Source organism: Lepidothrix coronata, unplaced genomic scaffold (assembly GCF_001604755.1).
Source record: "Lepidothrix coronata isolate B3197 unplaced genomic scaffold, Lepidothrix_coronata-1.0 Scaffold141, whole genome shotgun sequence".
Classification (NCBI taxonomy): domain Eukaryota; kingdom Metazoa; phylum Chordata; class Aves; order Passeriformes; family Pipridae; genus Lepidothrix; species Lepidothrix coronata.
In genome coordinates this window covers 2,012,956-2,032,950 of record NW_016690321.1, presented here as the reverse complement: position 1 = coordinate 2,032,950, position 19,995 = coordinate 2,012,956, and the positions used below count along the sequence as shown (strand labels likewise).

Sequence of the window (19,995 nt, the reverse complement as noted above, 5' to 3'; positions counted from 1 at the left end):
ATCCATTGCCTTTTACTAAAGGTGATGAGTGAAACTGAGAAGACCTCAAAAATAAAACATTCATTCTTTGGTCTTGCTTCAAGTTGTTAACTGTAAGTCATCTAGTTCAGAGGTACCAAAGGATGACAAAACTATTTGTCAGATACCTTTTTGCATTTTCGGGAGAAGAATGGGAGCAAAAAAGAAAAATATCTTCTCCAACATTAACCTCACAGTGAATTTATTAAAGCTTGTGTTCATCCAGAAGTGTTCTCTGCCTCCACTGGTTTTGCCTTCCCCTGCATGGAGGGGAATGGCTGATGCTCATATGGCTCTTTCTAGCCACATTTTCTAGCTACAAACATAAAACAGGGTCCCTGGCTGGTTAACGTCTCCTACACACTGCCTGTTTTCAGTCAGTTTATAGAATATGTATGTACAAAGTTACAACTGCCTCAGAGGTCTGGGGAGCTGGCAAACTGCAAGAACAGAAACTGCAGAGGCAGGAAGCCTGTTAAAAGAGTGATTACCAGTATGTGTCAAGTATACAAGGCACTTCTAACATAGTATGTTCTCCTAAAGACTCTGCAGTGCGATCAAATGCAAGCATTGTTTTGGAGGACAGTTACACTTGCAGTCATTACTCTCTTCCTCAGTATGGGAGGTGGCCCCACACCAGCACACCAACACTTCAGAAGGACCAAGTTGGGTGGGACAGGGTGGGGCTCATATACGATGGTGTTCATGCAGAAGCAGGGAATCTGATCTTTCAAATCACTGGGGAAACCATTCTCCACTAAAAAAGCATGCACAAAAACACCAAGACAGAGAATTCCAGTGGTACTTACGCGGCATGATCCCTTGGCTCACCAGCTCCTCCCGTGTGCGTCGCTGCTGGAGCTTCAACTGCAGCACTGCACGACAGCAAGGAGAGGAGAGAGAAGGAAACCCATCAGTGCAAGAAACAACCGAAGAGACATTTTCAAATGCATCTTATTTTCTTCTTTGGGTGGCAAGGCACTAGCCAGCAGCAGAAGAAAAAGACCCCGTTCCCACCCTGCTCCCTGCCCTGCTGCAATTGCAGAAGTGGCCTGCAGCAGTCAGGTTTCCGTATGCTGCTGCGGGCAGAGGGAGAGGAAGTTGCGCAGGGTCTTGGCAGGCTGATAAAAATCCACAAACCCAGGCCTGTTTCTCAATTCTTTCTAGAGCACCAACTGTTTTCCAAACCATTAATATTAAAAAACAAACAAAGAGAAACACGGGCTGACAGCCCTCCAATAAACACAGAGTGACACCCCAGCTGCTAATGACTCCTGAAAACTCTAATTACCATGTGCAGATTAAATGATATGACAAAATTGTTGGTCGTTACTCTAAATTACAAGGCTGATTTCCTTCCTCAGCTCAGAAATTCACTTTCAGAAACAACTTGTGAAAGTGAAATACCATGGATATGTCTGAAGTATCCTTGTTCCACTGCAGAAGAAATCCCTTATCACTAGAATTTTTCCTATTTATTTTAGCATAACAGAACATATTCATGACCTGTGTGAAACGCAATTAGCTAGGTTTTTTCTAATGTCAATCTCTGGAATAGTCATAATTTCAACATTTAGTTTATGACAGCAGTTTCTCTTTAAACTACACAATCAAAGCAACATTCTAGATTGTTCTTACAGTCAAAGACATCTTCCATATGAAAGCAACCTTTCAAAACTGAATTAAAAAATCACATGCATGTGTAGACACACACATATCAAATTAGGACAACCTGAGTATGAATAGATATTAAATCCCATTTGCAATCAAGCCCAAACTCCTAAGTATACTCAACATAAATTATTATAAAATGAATGGTAAGGTATCTCCCCTGTTTTAATTTTAATTTCTCTGTCAAGCTTATGTCTATTGTATAGTCCACAAAAGAAAAGTCCACAAAATGCAGTGAAACCACTAGAGAGCTAAACTGCTCTACAGTCTAATTATGCAATCTCATTATAACCCTTATGCTTCCTTTTTTAAGTACTTTGTTTGTCCAGTACATTCATTTCATACATTATATCCAAATTTGTCCTGTACACTCCCTAAAGCAGGGATCAAAAAATTTAAGAAGATGCCCCTACGTCTACTTACAGACATCATCACATTTTACCTGTTTCTTTCAACCTCCTATTTGCAGTTTGCATTTGACTAAGATACATCTTCCAATAAGGGTTCTTGTCTTCATATGTACTAAACAAGAGATCCATCTCTTCCTTGGTTGTTTGCACAGCAGCCAATCACCCTTTCTTAAATGCACACCTAATTTTCTTCTTGGATTTGTCTAGCTTCCACTTCCACTGACTCTTGATGTACCTTTCTTTGAAAGGTTTATGACAGTGAGAGGAGTACCTCCTACCTGTGGAGGTACCTCTGTGTGCACAGTGTGCAAACTAGTTACCTCTCTTCTGTTTCTTAAGACAACCTATGATTTCTTAATATATGCATCCTTGGCAGGAAATTACTTTCTTTAGTACGTGGAAGTGAGAAAGGGAGGGAGGGTGTACAGAGCACCATGGTAATTCTGTGTGGGATCAGCCAAGAGCCAGAATGAGGAGGAGGGAACACAGAGGGGAAGGAACAGGCCCTTCGTTTGGCTGTGAAACTGCAAACAGAAGTGGTAGTTCCAGACTCTTCCTCCTACTCAGCATGAGATCGCACTCCTACTTCTGTGCTAGTGAGGGCTAACGCAGCCTCACGGCTGGGCCTCCTCTCAGAGCTCTTCATTTGCTGGATTCGTCTTAAGGGTATTAAAACCCGCATCTACACGAGCACTCGATCCAACAGGTTGCTGCTGCAGTGTGAAAGCTCTCACTCCCCCCATCATCTCTCATGTTCCCCTGACTGGTGGTTGGACTCACTGACACGACATGGACCACAGCCCACTGGAAACACGGAGTAGTTCTCTCATGAGTGAATTGAAGAGGGTGACCGTATAGCCAGGAGTTGTGGTTTAGCAAACAGGACACCAGGTATTTGCCAGCACTACCATAAGGTGGGAGTTAGACTTCCTACTTCCAACAGCAGATTGCTACTAAGTGATTTCTGCCCCATTAGGTAGCAATCCATTAAATCTCTCACTGCATGGCATTATTTCCACTAGTGAGCCATTTCAGGGACTCATATCCATACCCTAAATTAGCACATCTTACTAAATGTATACAGACAAAGTGCAGACCTATAGCATCAGGTTCAGCTCCCCAGCTTTAAGTGCAGATAATCTTATTATTATTCATGTCTTCCCATTTACACATCTAGTAATGTATGTTAGCCCTTTTTGCCAGTTGCTACGACCACCTACTTTCCTTCACATTTCTAACTACACCTGCTCTTTACCTTTCACCTCACAGAGTCAGGGATTTTCAGCAAAAAGTTCCCACACACTTTTTGCTCCTTGGTGCATACTCTTTCCTCACCTGTACTGATGCACATTTTGCTCAACCATCTCAGTTTGCCTAAATGATCTAAACCATTTTTAAACATCATTATTTATGCCACCATAGTATTTGTTCTGTCCACACTGTTACCCATCTTGCATTTGTTTCCAGACTGCACGGTGCTGATCCCAACCAAAAACACTTTCTGTGATTACAGTCAGTTGTTAATCCAACTAAGCAGTACTTCATTAAATTCAAATATACTTTTTAAAGCCAAAATATACCACACTACCAAGTTAAAGATGTTATAAAAGTCTATTACAAACAGATAAAACCTCTAGCAACCAAATTTCACATATCCAAACAACAAAATAACATTTGAGCAGAGCCGTTTTCACAAACTAAAAAGCTGAACAGTGTGATTATACTGTTCTTATACCATCAAAATTCTTTATCAAATTTTCCATGTTTTTCTTCCTGGAACTGATATCAGATGAGCCAGTCTTTACTCACTCATCCTCCTTCTGCAGTGAGGCAAAATGCTACTGGTCTTTCGCTCTTCTGAAGTCTCCCTGCTGTTCTCAGATTTATTAAAATCAGCCTCAGCCAGACAGCTATAGACTTCATCAAATGACTTAAAATTCCCTTTGTGACTTCAGCTTCCCTTATGAATTTCCTAAATATATCTTATTTCTTTATCAGTTACCATCTACTACCCTTTTTGTCTACCCATGATACACACCTTTTATTTTTAAACCCTATGTCCCTTAACAGTAAGAAACTAGCAACTATCAAGAGAACTAAACTGGAGAATAAAAAAAGGGTCATTTTCAGAATACTTTTAATAAGCATTAAGTAATTCCTTGGATTTATGAATGTATATACATATATATTATGCACAAGTTATAATCAGCACATAAAGCACTTTTTTTCCCAGGACAGCTTACTTTTGTGGCAGGGAGGAAGGCAAAAAGGATTATTTCAGTTCACTTCTGATTACATTTTGGCTTAAATAAGTACTTGGAGTTCCCAATGCCATTTCATATATTTAGGAGATCACCTGTTTACATGTGCAAGTGTGTGAATCCTATATATAGATTAACAGATGTCCCAAGCACCAATCCAAGACTGTTGTACATGGAGCTCAGCCAAAGGTCTAGAATGACCAGAGAAATTCAAAGTTACTCTAAGACAGACTGAAGTGTAAGTCTTTCAATCACAAATAAACAATTTTCTGTTTCCTTTATCCCTGCACTTAACCTTTAAATTAATTTTCAAATTAAGAATAAATCAGGTCATAAAAGGGGAGTATATAACTGTTGGCCAGAAAATAAGTTCCAAACTGGTACCCTTCTACTCACCTTTTCATTCAACTTGTGACACAGTCTATGCAACATTCTGTGGGCTTTGTATGCTTGTCTGATTTTCCCACTCGAAACTGGGCATAATTTAATTATTTCACAAGTATGAAAAGTTCTGAATTAATGTCTGAACAAGGCTTTTATATCACTAATGGACTGTTCCAAAAGTTAGTAAAACATTTCAGAGAAATTTGGGAGCTAGTACAGAGGACTGCTGCCAGCAGTTTCAGAGAAGGAGCAGAGAACTGAGGTGGTGGGGGATGTATTAAATGACGAATAATATTGCCATATAGCCACCATCAACAGAGTTACCCTGTTAGTAAAATACAGCAAGTCAGATTATTTTTTGTTCATCTTAGCATAAAACTTCCTCAATAGGGAAGCCACAGGCATATTTCAAGACTCGTGGTTGGTGGCAGCTCAGATTCAGCAGTATATACTTAATATAGGGAGGCTGCACCCCTACAGACACTTTCAGGACACTTACAACTCCAGTTGTAAGCAGTGCATTAGTAGCAAGCAGAAGCAAAAACAAATATCTAGGATGAGCCAAGTTGTTTTTTGCAGCTCGTTGTCTAAATCTGCAGCAGCGTGCCTGCCCTTACACATACATGTCTGAAAGCTCTTCTATTTCTAAACCACACTTTGTATTTAGTAGTGTGACTAGACCTACTACAGAGACTAGACTGCAGATTCTGCATCTCTGCATTTCAAGGTTGAAAAAAAATAAAAATCTCATTTTAAAGACTATGTCACATACCAGGACAGGTTTGTGACAACAAATTAAAAAAATATTCTGCATTTCCTGGTTTTTGAAAACTAGTGAAGGGAAATACATGGCTTGTGAACTGCAGCTTGTGGTGAGGCTTCATGTATGTCATACTGAATACAGACTTACTGCCAAAAGGAGTCTGTGTTCACATTGCTACAAAACCTTTTCTTCTAAGGAATCCCAAGTGATCCTCAAGGTTGCCCAGCCAAGGTTATGATTAATCCACATAAGGTGGATTACAACAGAGACAGCTCGAGCAGTAGTGCAGAACAGGAAGGAAGGAAGGCTGCTATGGATAAATGAAATCCTATAGAGGGGCTGAGAGAGGCAGAACTCCCTGGAATTCAGGCTGGGATACCCATGCAAAATGGGAGAGTGCAAGACATAAACTTTATATTAATGAAGTTTATGAAGGCTGAATGCTCACAGACGTGATTTATCAATTTCATAAATTCAGTGAAAGCAGTCTGCCTGATAGAAAAATTCATCCTTGCAACCCAATGAATAAACCATATGATCAGGAAGAGAAACCACTGAAGAACAAGTGAAATTAGCCTAACTTCATTATCTAAGCTGAGGAAAGTGCAAGCATAAGTAAAAACAGCCAAAAGCAATTTAATGCTCATAAGGGCTCACGGTCATTTATTTGTATGCTGTTCACCACCTCTGCATGCACAGCCCATTTTGAACACACCGTGCTACAGCATCCTCTTAACTCACAAGACAGCTTTAATACAGCATGAGCTGGGATGGAAACTTGCCAGTTAGTTCAACACCTCTACCTTTCTGTAGCGACAAAAGTATTTTAGGAGAATTTTCACTGGGCTAGCACTGAGTAGGTCTGACTATGTTTACTTTGTGAGGGTCAGAGAACACAGCCTAAGGAAACATGGCACTAAGCCTACATATACCTTCCAATTTTTTAGTCCAGTGTGTATAACACCGTTAGATTAAACCAACAGCCTGTATGCAACCAACTTAATTATAATATGCAACAATAAAAGACAGCTTTGACAACATGGGATATTTGCTGATCAAAACTGTCACAGCTGTTTGTGCAGAACTGGGGCCCCTAACTCAGACATCACAGTGCTGTGTAACTACTGCTTTGAAGGATGAAGCCACCTTTCCACTAACCACTCGGCCAGCAGCCCTTCTAATTACATTGAGAAGAGAACCTTTTTCTTAGTTGCTGATGAAATAGTCACATTTGACCAGTAGCCAGTACTCAATTCAGCTTTTGAATATGTAGTGCACCAGCTGTTGTTTTTGGTGGAGGCCATATCCTACATTTCTGACTGAATTCAGTCCCTTGGAAACATGGTAAGAAAACCCTTCCCTCACACCGAAAAATGGTCTCTGAGCATTTTTCAGCTGTGTCACCTTACAAAACAAATGTTGACTTGTGTTAGCCTTTTCCTGCTTCAGCGGGAAGCCAGATTAGATTCTTGTTCAAACACCAGCAAGGGCAGCTAAACTCCAGCTGTCTGTTCTATACACCTTTCTGTATAGAAGCAGCTAAGGGAGGTTAGTGAACCAAAGTTTTTGTAGTGTCCACAGGAAGCTTTAAGAAAAATTCAGCTCTGATACTTTGTGATCAATGAGTGAGAATACAATGGTCAAAATTAATTTTGATCTACTTAAATTGCTGAGGCGGATTACTTTTTTTGTTTTAGAGTTGCATTTTTCTGATGTTGTTGACAACACACCCCACACCACACAGAATGTGCTAGAATGGAGGTTATCAACAAAGAAAAGCTAACTTTTGGGGCCTTTTTTAAAGGCAATTTTCTGAGCCTAACAGCATTTTAATCCACTAACTGCTGATGGGGAATACATGCTGGCTTTGCATTTAAGCAGACTGTGCAGTTAACAGAGAAGCATTTAAGTGAAGCAGACTGTAAATGACACCCAAACTGCAGGGATTATATGACACTTTGCTGCCCTGGGAAGGGGATGCCAGAAACTCATGTCCCTCAGTGGGGTGAAGGAGAAGCAGAAGATACACTTGATCTTCACAATTTGCAAGCATCCGCTGTTGGGAATAGCGGCCATAGGGTTCTATTCATCTCAATGCATTTTAAAGAATAACTTGGAGCAAGCCTGGGCAAAGGGACAGTTAAGCAGAAGTTTATTTCTTTACTATTTGAGACTATCTCTCATTCCACTACCTCTTTTCTCTACTCAGGCAACAATGGCTGCTATTAAAATGCATGCAGCTTCCTCAGCTCTTCCTTAGCAACCATCCTACAGAGAAAATGGACCTAGGGAGGGTAAAGATTAGAAAGAAAATTTGTTTTAGTCTCTTCAACTGTTATAAGAACCTTTCACACCAGAGGCAAAAGCCACTTATTTATATTCATGCTGTGGTCTTCTCTTTGTGAGGAATAGGATTGGGATCACTCTCCCTTACACCCAAAGAGGACGTCTGTTAAGCAGATCCTGAACAGGAAACAAAACCAGGACCAGGAGCGGTTCCCTACTGCACGTCATATGAATGATGAAAGCAGATTTCTTAGTAGCACTGCAGAAATCAGCATGTCCTCCTGCAATATGCTGACCTGGAGAGGTGTCTCATGCCAACTTGGAGAACACTGATACAGCTCCTTACCCAGCTGTGCTTGTCCAACAAAGATGATTGTAGGAACAAAGCTGAAGAGGAGGTTTAACCAAGAAAGCCATACAGCTGCCTCAAAGGCATCTAGTATGGAGGACTTGAAACTTTTTTTACGACCACCTTTACTTTCTTATCCTCTTAGGAAGTTTATGAGAACATTAAAAATTTGTACAGATGAGAACAGGAATACAATTCTGCCTGATGTAGATCTAAACCCTCCATCGAGTGATTCTAGAAAAACAGAGCGCATCCTTCACCTCCAAAGCAACAATTTTCAAAATATTTCACAGTAGATATGTAGTAATAATCCAAAGATGCAATGTGGGTCACATAACACCAGAGCTGGCTTTTTCCATCCAGCACTTCTAAAAGCCTTCAGGCTCTGAAATGCCCAGAAGCTTTTAAAAGCAGCTGAAAAGTACAGAAAAAGGAGCGACTGACCAATTAAGAACATAAAAAGAGAAGGAAGAGAGAAAATTAACTGACTCTCACCCTTAGGACAAGAAGGCTTGTTTCCTGATATAATCACACTCTTCAAAGATTCTACAGCCCAAAATGTTCTTGGGTCATATAAAAACATTGACATGACACGTAGCATACACATGCCTGCTGATATATTAGATGCCTTATTCATATGACCATGTTCCAGAAGACTAGTTTTGGCTACTAGAAACAAAAAAAACCCAGGTACAGAGCAATAGTCCCTTTTTGTTGGGAGGATGTTACTGGAAAAGAAATACGAACTAGGAAACATTAAAAAAAATATTTTCAAAGGATGATGGAACACTTGCATGTATTATCTTTTAATGAGTCAATTTTATGAGGCATTAAATAGTGGAGACAGATAAACACAGATTCTTTGATACAGTTAATTTATCAGAATCAAAAATCCCAACCTGCAGAGGAAAGTGGTCCCCAAAGAATATAGAATCAGAAGCACATACACAGTCAAAAGTAAAAGGATCTCTTTCCATCCTCGTATATTACCACAAGGTAGCCGGCTCACATTGTGGGCACAGAACAAGCTACCTCAGCAGGTAATTTTTCAGGCTTCGTACCAAATTTGATACATGTGGAGGTCACAGTTAATTCAAAACTGTATTTAGAAGGTAAAACTACAGTTTACAGCAATTTTAGTTTTGTTAGGACACAGTATTACATAACAAAAACAGTAGCACCATCCAAGTACCAAGACATAAGTATGATCTAAGATCCAGACAGGACAGAACAGTTACTCCTGTTAGTGGTTCTCAAAGGCTCAAGTCAGCATTGGCATTCTGGGGTGGTAAAACATGCAGATATCAAAGGAAGAATCAGTTCATAGCCTTCGAAGTTTACAGTCCTCAACATTGCACAACACTGAACATGCTTATTTCACAGGTGCTACTCATGTATGTCACTCTAAATATTTGCAAACTTGATTATTACTACAAAAGTTATGCTGAATTTTGCAGCAGGGTTCTTTTCATGTTTATTTATAATTAAGACTAGCAGTTTTACAGCCAGTGCATTTTACGGCATTTACCTTTATATTCTTTCTCCATGACTTAACTCCTGCCATTTCCATTAAATACATAAGACTTATGGAGACTTAATGCCATTTTAATCACTGCTACTTTTTAATGCAATGCCAGCTTTGTCTTCTTTGATACTAAAATTTTAAAATCAGATAAATTTATTACTATTAGTACATGAGTCTTTCTATTGAACACACAGAAGCCGACTCTTAACCATAAAACCTTGGTAAGCCTAATAGTCCATTTCAGCACTTGCTGAAACTGTTAAAGTACAACTTTAAGAAATTAACCTGAAATACATGTAACGTGGTATATTTAGCAAGATATGCAACATGTAAAAATGTGCAACAAGCTTGTCAACAGGAAAAGTCGGTTTGCTTTCTGTACAGTGTACTGATTCTTATAAAATCATTCTGTTTCAGTAATACTGGTTAGGGGAAAACTAAGCGTGTGAATAACTAGGCACATATCCATATCTATGGAATCTGGCTACCATGCATGATCCAACAAGATGACCTGTAACAAAATACCTAGGTGGAAAGGTCTACCTAAAATTGACCCACTGGTATCATAATACAGTAAATATTATCTGTAATTAGTGCTTGTTGTATTTGTAATCAGTGCTTGTTGATGCCATCTATATACTCATTGTTACTATCTATAGGTGGAAGAGAAGTCTCGAGGGTGAAAAACAGAGAGAATTTCCCAACTCCCTGTGTAAATGTGAGTCACAGTCTATAGTGATTTGTATATTCCCATGAAACAATGAACAAGGAGGAACTAACATTGCCCTTAACCACCTTGCAAAGACGACCCTAGAAAGAAATTCTCCCAGATAATTTAATACGACAAGGCAGATGGGGACAAATGAAGAAAAAAGAAGGAATGGGTAGATATATCCTGACAATTAGATTTACGGCTGTCTACTAACGTGACAGTACAAAAGGTAAGCTATACAAGGAAAAAACAAGTTTGAACCCTTTTCATTTTTTCTCTTGTAAAGATAGAGGTATCTCTGCCTATAAGAAGAAAGAGATCCAACTTTTTGCTTTCTGTAAAGATGGGACATAAGAGTTGTTTATATTTTTTCTGAAAAATTATACAGAAGAAAAAAGAAAAAACATGTTTGGAGGTACAGCAGAATCCAAACAATTTTTCACTGTATCTAAAACTCTGGGCTCAAGGGATGTGTTTTTGTGAGGTTATAACAAGAAGAAAAAAAATCACCATATTGCCAAGACACATCCATAAAACACGTTTGATTAGACATGTTCATAACACTAAAATTGATGATGAGAGCATCTAGAGACATGGTCTAATATTTTTCCTTCATAGTTCACCTCCCAGACTTCAATTTCTGCTACAGTTGAGTGCTCCAGTATACTAAGAGCCTCACAGATCAAGGCTGAAAACTTCCTCAAACATTTCTGAGACTGTGTTGTTGGCCCAATGACTCAGCCTTCCTTCTGCCACAGGGCACCCTCTACAGATAGAGGTTAAAAGTTCCCTTCACAGGAATCATCTAATAGTCAAGATACCGCAGATCTTCCGTGGCAACAGCTGGGACACCTCGACATATGAGCTGTGTTTTGGGGGTTTCCACTAAAACGTGGAATAATTCTGTATTTCGAAGACCATTCAGATTCTTAACAACCTAAAGATGTTTGGTTAACTGAAACCAAATGCAAATGAGAGCAAATGTGTTTTTCCACAAGTGGTAGAAAAAAAAGACTTAGAAGTATGCAAATTTAAATACAAATCCAGCAGTTCTTTAGAAAAAGTAATTAACTAGTTATATAGAGAACTCAGAAAGCTGGCCCTTATAATTTTAAATTAGCTCGCTTGAGCATCTCCTAGCTTCAGACAGTTCATTGTGCTGACAGTTATTTCATGGGACATGAAACAAAAGTGGTTTTGTCCAATGTGCATATTACGTGCAAAATAAAGAGTCAGAGCATTCCCTATCTAGTTAGCATTCCTGTCACCAGCTTCTGTCCAAGCCCTAGCATCCTCTCTTAGCAAGAATTTCAGGTGGATACTACAAGGAATTACCATATTTCTTCAGTTCACAGTAGTGAGAAACATCCTTGCTGTTTTCTCAAAGACTGCGAAGAACACTTGCCACAATCATGTCATCTGAGGTTCAAAGATTTTGGCCTCTGCACTGCAACAGTTTGACACCTTTACAGTTTAAATACAAATTCTATTAGAATTCTGTTCCTACTTGTAAAAAAGTTAGAAGATTCAGCTTTGACCATCATATCACTCTACATTAGATATCAGTTCCTCAACAGTAGCCCAATATGGAAGCTGATCCCCAAAATTTGCATTACACGTAAAAAAACACATCTAAGTCCCTCAAAATCTTTGAACTGATCACATAACATCTATCTACTGCTTTCTACTTCCTTTCTCTTTGGATATTTACTTTCTTTCAAAACTCTGGACTACAGATCTCCAGGACAGACTTTCTTGGGTTTTTCCATGAGGGAAGATCCACACCATTGAAAACAAATCCAGCTATGAGGCTTAATGTGGTTCTCAAGTGTTATCATAGCTATAAATATTGAAATAATATAATTCTGAGTAACAGGTCAACTAGCAAGCTAAAAAAACCCAGCAGTCCGGAATGGCTTGCGTGACCACTGACTTCAGACTGGTGGACAAATTCTGTAGATGTTTAAAATGCTCCTGCTGGCTCAGTCCTCTCCTGAAGGGCACAGAGGGCACTGCCAGCAGCAGCAGGTACTCCCACACTGATTACACACACTGCCAGATTCTCTCCCAGCTGCTGAAAGAGATGGGCTTTCGCTAACACACTGACCAAAAGCAAGTGAAGGGCAGACACGTTTCCCTTCTGTTGCTCCCTCCAGCAGTGAGGCAGGAGATGGCTACGTGGGGACAGCATTTGCAACTGCTGTACTTAGATCAACTGTCACATGTCAGCCCTGAAGATACAATCCTTGCCCTAAACTGCTTGCAGTCAGTGTGACAGATATTATTAGCAGCAGTAAAACAGTCTCTCAGAGAGACGCAAAGGTACTATTAGTTTAGCATCTACTTCTAAAATGCTGCCTTCCACTTCTGAAAAGGGAGAATTTGACATTGGAGCGTGGAAAAGGGAGTGAGCTGGAAGCAGGCTTAGAAGGACCCACACAACAGTGTGACACATAAAGAGGCATGAAAGCCTAGGAAAGTGAAAGTAATGAAAAAGCGCATTAAAAGAGCATCCACCAAAATAAGTAATGAAACCCACACTGTTTTCAGGGACAGGTTATATGCTGCTTGTAATACTGACCAAATTGGGAGTTTGGTCCAGATGACAAACGGGAGTTTGTACATTCTACCTTCCAGCACTGCTGTGAAATTTGCAGAGATGAGTAATCAAAGACCATAGCTACATCAACATTCAATTCCTACAAAAACCACAGCTATAGTCTCCATGCACTGAATACTACACAAACATGGAGCAGCATGAAGCTAGGGAAACTCCACACAGAGAAAATCAAAAGTGGATCTCTTCCTTCTGTCACTCAGCACCAGCCAGCTCTGTCCCCAGCAATCCAGCTGTGCCCTGACAAGTGTTTCAGTAAGGAAGGTTACCAGAAAGATGTTAAATGTGTCAGCTGGTAGGATGCAACACAGTCATTATGGGAAATACCCTCAGAATGGTGACAAGGCCCATGAGAGGCCTTAAGGGATGGAGACCACAGAATGAGATCTTTACAAGCATGACTGCAACAGATGATCCCTGTCCCTGTCATGGACAAAAATCCATAGGCTTCCACTGAAAACTTTCAAAAAGTTATTTTTTTTTACAAAAGATTTTCTTTAGAGTTGTTTATTTCTGAAAGCCAGTATTAAAATGAGATTGTCCAGAAGGCCTGCATTTCACGAACTTTCACCATCAATTTTGCAAAGAATCCCTGTCACAAAGCAATATACCCTCTTCCTTATTACTGACCTTTCACATTTCTTGTTAGCTCCATCAGGCCAAGTCTAATTTCAGATGGCAGATCCACAGGCTGGTAAGTTCAAATCTTTGTTTACTTGTAAGAATGTTGACTATATTATACACAATAAACTCTGATAGAAGGTCACCTGCACATTTCTACCCATGTCATTGAACACCAGGAAACATCCTGAATACACTAATGAGCAAAAACCCCATTTTTTAGTTCTTCTTAGTAATCACCATATTGCAAAGTATTTCAGCTACTGCAGGTTTGCTCTTAGTTTGGAGATATTCCAGGTTAGTAAACTTTACAGGCCAGGGAAAAACACCATGTCTACTTTTACTAGCCCAAGTAAAAGAAAGAAACCATGAACTCTGCTTCATGATAATGCCCTTCAGCAGATTATACATCCACTCACAGGCTTCCTGCAAGAAAAAGGAACACATTTTGCCCCACAGGCTCACTACACGCTTTAACTTGATAAACTTAAGCTACATCAGGAGTCATATCCCATTTTCTACCATAGGCTGCAGAGGTTCTTGCCAAGAAATGTGCTGCTTTTACATTTTGGATTAAAATTTATTGATGCAGCAGGTGACAAAATCAGTAATTCAATGCTCAGAAAAGACTGAAGATATGAGAGTTGAGGCACGAAATCAAAGATCTAAGCAGGCACTTATTTTTGATATAGATATTCACTAAGTTGTTGACCAATGACTTGCAGGTGATGAAAAATCTGAGGTGACTACTGACAGATCTTAGAGATGATAAAAGAACTGAGATAAGATTTACACAGGCAGCCTGAGGTGGATCCAAAAACAGAAGGAAAAACCACAAGTGTCACTGACCCTCGGATCTTTGAGCAAGAGAGTCACGGTGACATCTGCCTAGCAAGGACTCTGAACAAGCCTGTCAACTGTAGAAATTGTTTCTGGATGAAATGCAAGCAATTTGAGTTTAAAAATCATAGTTCTGTTTCAAAAAAGCTTTTCAACAGCTTCCAGGAAGTCATTTGCTTTTAAACAGCCGTTTGCTGTTTAAAAGTATAAATACAGATATTTTCTTCAAAAAAAACCCAACAAATAATTATAAAAAAATCAGTAATTTTAAAGCCTCACAAGTTTTTTCAAGCTTTATTAACATGTTTTCCAGTTGCTGGCATTATTGGTACCTCAACACCACTGCCACTGAACATGAAGCTCATTTAAACTGTGAAGAAAATTCAGTTGACAGGGCAGGAAAGTATTCACTGCAAATTTTACTTGATATCATTACTAGTTCAAAGCATTGTCTGCATAAATGCTACTGACAGCTGTACTCGTCGCACCACACCCACTTTCTATTATTTTTTGTTTTCTGCATGCATTGAGTCCTTACACCTCCTTGCTCTTGCAGGTCCAAATCTGCAACTCTTTCCTTTTAGTATGACTCTGCACTAAAGAAAGCACCATAGTAGCCTTTTTTTGACAAATTAAGTATATCACAGTGTGGTAAACAAGTTAGCCTCTGTCCCTCTCCTCCTCCTCTTCCCATTCCCAGCTTGAAAATAGCTAGGACTAAAGCAACAGCTGGGGATCATTACACTGACAGGAATAGTTCAGTAAACTGCAAGAGGGGAAAACATGTCACATCCAAAAAACCCAAAACCACATTAGGGAATTAGGACCAAAAAAATATGTGAATTTAACTCCAGGAATAATGCTATGACTCTCCTTCCACTGATAACAGCTGACTTATAAAAACCCTGGTCATTCAGTGTTAACCCTTTCCCTAAGCTTCCCACTCATGTCATAAAGTTAACAAATGCTCTGAAACACCTCTAGTCCTCAAAGTCAAACAAGGCACGCTGGCAATTAAGAAAAAATAAATTTAAATTGCCAGCCAACTTCAAGCCACTTCACATAAATATACTATTATCTTACCTTCATTGCACCTCTTTAAGCATAGTCACACTCTATGGTTGCAACAAGAGGCTAAAGGGAGTCTTAACCACATCCATCTGGTGTGCCTCTGGATTTGCCACACGAAATGCCAGCAGACGAGCTCCCCGTACGTTCAACGCGTTTTCTATGTTTTAATGTGTCAGAGCACTAATTGCATAAGTAATTCCGAACAGTGGGATGCATTAGGCCATAATTCAGAAAGGCCTCTGTGTGTTTTGTGATTGGTTTCTGACACTGCTTACCCCTGCATTTGCACGAGGCATCGCTTTGACATCTGCCACATCATCTTCAGGTCCACTCTGAAGCAGCAAGACACAGATCACCCTTCACAGAAAAACGTCACCCTGCATTCCTGTGAAATGCCTCAGGCACAGGGGCTGCCCTATTGCCGGGGATCTCCCTGGGATTGAGAGCTTCCAAGTCTACACGTGCAGGTTCTTCTGACCCCCACTGGGTGAGGCATAGCCAGGGGCCAGCTGGACCTTCAGGTGCCGGCAGGTGTAATGACGGTAAGGTCTAGATCACTCCTGAAGAAAGCCGTATGTTAATAAGCACTTGCATGACTCCTGATCTCTTCAAAGTACTGAACAGATATTAATAGTTTAATCAAAGGCTAAGCTAACTCAAATTACCTCCCAATTGCTGCAGACCAAGAATGTGCTCACAGTTAGTGCAGATCAGATGGCATGCAGGAACTTGTTCCTGTGTCTGGGCCCTGAGATACAAATCTTAGAAAAAGACAGGTGAGTCTCACTGTCAGCCCCCGAGTCACACTGACCATTTTTGAAGGGAGGACTTGACAAAAAAAAGTGTTTAGTTTAAGAGCAATGAATTAAAGAAGTAGCACAGAGGTGGGAAAGCTGGAATTTAGTTTTAGAAGTACTTAATTCTAAGATAGACTCACATGAACACTAACTGGGTTTTGAGCAGCTTTCTACAATTCCCTCTTCATATCTTTCATGAGGGGCTACCATACGGTTGTGTTAACTGGTCTAGGAACTGCAAACTGGGCTCTGTTATTTGAAAACTAAATCATTCCAAGGCATTCTTGAATAGAAAACATGTTTATGGATTCCTGAATTCTAGGAATTTTATAAATAACTGCCCTAACACATATTTCGAAAAATACACGCATAAGTTCTTTGACTTCCCCATGTGAGGAAAGGATCACCAGTTTCCAAACTTCAATGTCAAGTCCTAATTTAAAAAAAGGAAATAAATCAGATTTAGGAGACCATTTGTTTTCCAGAGGCAAGGAAGCAAGACACAGTCTATTCCAGATATCCACTTCTCATAAGGATCATTAAGAGAACAGGTATGAGCACTGTGAGCGTTAATGCAGACAGCCCTAGTTCACCCAGTTTTATTAAGAGGTGGCAAAAAGTGAGGAAGATAAATGCATGAATTTTCTCTTCTGGGTGACAACAAAACTAAGCCATCCCATTTTAGAGGGAACAGAAAGTAAGGTACAACAGTCATTACAGTTTCAGCTCAATGCTAGTTATGGACTTCCAGAGCTTCCATAAGGGTTTACGCGTGGGTGCATCTGTGTCTCCGCTGCCAGTAAGATTTGGCTCTGTAAAATACAGTGCAGGCTACAGCATAAACACAACAGGTATCCCCAGACTGCAGGAGACTTGAATGGAGCAGCTGCAAAGCTAAAGGGTTATTATTTTCCTCACCTGATATGAAAGAAGCTGGCAGCATCTATTTGTCTTCATTTGGTAGCCGGTGGAAAGCAGCTACCTCCTCATCACACATGATATTAGAGCATCAAGAATTAGCAGTGGGGTAGGCTGATGGTATTGCTAGACTTTGCAGAGTCTACACAGCTTTTTCAACAATCAGAATTATACAAGATTTCAATGGCCTTACTTAACTTCAACTTGAGACAGTGACAAACCTTTTTATATCGTTCAAAGTAAGACAGAATTGCTTTTTCTGCATTCTGCATTTTATCCCACTGTACAGCCTGCGATATTTAGTGACTGGATGAAAGATGTACCCTGGCACATCCAAGTGCAGAGTGCTCACCTTCTGTGAAAATCAATGCCTTGCAAATACAGGACAGATGAAAGTTCTGGCTTTTTAAAATTTGGGGTTGTTTTTTATCTCATAAGATTGATGTGCTGCAGCTCTTTGCTTCCAGAGCAGATAAAGTAATCTGGGAACACTGCCTGTACTAATGGATTTATAACTCCTGAACTTGAATTTGAGGACTGTGACTTCAGTTTTCTTTTTCTTTTCCATATTTTTTCAACAAAGAATATTCCAATGAAAACATGCAACAAAAACCAGCAATATTTTTAAAAGCTAATAACAAGCTAACTCTTGATAGATGATAAAGAGGTTTGGTAGGGGGAGTGACAGTTGGGGGCAGAAACTTAGCAGTTTTACTTGGCAGCTTCAGGAGGCCTAGAGCTACAAATGAGAGAAAAATCCTCTAACTGCAACTGCTAAAATCCTCTTCTACATGCTGGTCATCTTTATGCAACAAACATGGCCTTATTCTATTTGGATTTTTGTCCTCAACTCCTTCCCCCTTTACTTTACCTTGCTCTCCAAAATGTCACTGAAAGTTATTTTCCCCTCCTCTCAGATGACATTACTCACTCTTGAAATCAGTCACCACCTTATTTCTGAGGCCACTGTACTCCAGATCATTGTTCACTCCTGCAAGTTCCTGCTAAAATTTCACTTGTAGCCAGACGGATCCAATATTTCTGACAAAACACAAATATTGCTATGTTTGCTATTGGCATTTTGTGATGTTCTGCCGTTCTTCTCTGTAATCTTTTCCCAGATCCTGTTTGTTGCTATTTATTATGCGGTACGCTATGAATCGACTACTGCTTGTTTTCATCTTCTCCATCTTTTTCAATCCCTCCAGATCCTCTTCTTTCCTTCTAGGTATCACTCCCTGAAACCTGACCTCTGCTTGTTTACACAATCTTTCAGAATTGTCAAACTGTCTTTAAAAAAATCACACATATTTGCAGTACACTACTATCTAAAAATCACATTTATACATATACACCACACTCCTTCCAGACTCTCTAAACAACAACATATAGAAACTGAAAACATGATACTCCAGAACAAGCCTTTACACCTTTAATGAAACAGCCTTAAAACATTGCTCACAAGAGCCCTACAGACATAGGGGAGAGGAAGAAAAAGTTTGAAATTAAAAACTCCCAAATGCAAGTGAAATTGTCTCAAGGTCCAACACTGCAAGTCACTACATACAGTGCTCCAGGCTTGTCCAGTGACATGCTTGAGCACCCTCAGGGACAACAGGTCACAGGAGTCAGTGGGAAACCCAAAATCTGGACTACTGCCCGGAAAAGAAAAAGCAAGCAGATTCAATATGCAAGGGTGGGGGGGAAACCCCAAAAAAAACCAAGACAAAAGCAAACCCACAAATTAATTATACAGTGTCTACAATACAGAAAGCAGAGTCTGCTAACCTTCTCGTAAGCTGTGGTATGAATCCTGATATGTGCCTGAACAGCTTTTCCCTTGCTTTGACACAGTCTCTGCAAGCGGCACAATCCCAACATAGGCAGGCTGGAGTGTCTTGGCTTTATCCAACATATTAGAGGAAATCCCTGGACCTGAAGGCAGATTCTGTAACACAGGAGGCGTCCCAGGCAAGTGGAAGGGGTGCTTAAATCCTCACAAGAGACCCAACGTCAATCCCTCTCTACCAGCCTTCGGTCAGTGCACCGAGTGGTAGAGTGGAAAAAAAAAATTAGTTTACTGCTAGATTCCAAGGCTGTGCTTGCATAGGAACAGAGAGGTTCTGGAGGCACAGACAAATCCTGACAGCCAACATCTAAAGCTTAAAATCAGCAAGTCTCTTGGAAAACTTTTTCTTCCTACTATCTCAAAGCTGAGACAGAATCTTCACTGTTTCAGCAAGCAGCTATAAGCATTCAGGATCCCAGTATGCAGAGCACTGCTTATCAACAGATGCATGGACTTCTTCGTGGGGCCACTTGCAGTAACAGCCAACCTCATTCACCCAAAATAGTGAACAGTTGGTTTCTCTACTCACACTACAGACACCTGCCAGACAGGCAATATCATGTGATTGAGCAGTACCCTCTCTCCCCCTGCACCTCCCCACTGTAAGCACGCTGTGCACACAGCCAGAACACCACTGCTCTGAGCACAGAAGCCACATGCCTTTTCTTTCCTCTTGCTTAAACTCTTAGAGTTTTTGTTATGCAGAAAGATGAACAGATAATTCAGGAAGCAGTTTTCTTATGCATTTGCTCTGAGACCACATACAGATAACAGCAGGCTACTTCTGTACAAGCACATATTCTCATCTCTTCTTCCTTAAATCCTTTCTCCCAACCTAGTAGAAACACCTACCTGAAGATAATCTGCAACCCCAAATCAATAACCCTCTCCTGCAAGCACTAG

General features: G+C 40.1%; 1 protein-coding gene across 1 annotated transcript in view; it reads right to left on the bottom strand.

Annotated features, from left to right (window-relative positions):
• Nucleotides 1-19,542, bottom strand: part of MKL1 (megakaryoblastic leukemia (translocation) 1) — a 48,892-nt gene extending 29,350 nt beyond the window's left edge. Inside the window, exons 1-2 of the mRNA XM_017827659.1 lie at nt 19,032-19,542; nt 828-893 (exon numbers count right to left, since the gene is read on the bottom strand). Of these exons, the coding sequence (XP_017683148.1) occupies nt 828-893; nt 19,032-19,158 (193 nt within the window). The 5' untranslated portion in view covers nt 19,159-19,542. The remainder of the gene's footprint in view (nt 1-827; nt 894-19,031) is intronic.
• Between the last annotated feature and the right edge of the window lie 453 nt (nt 19,543-19,995).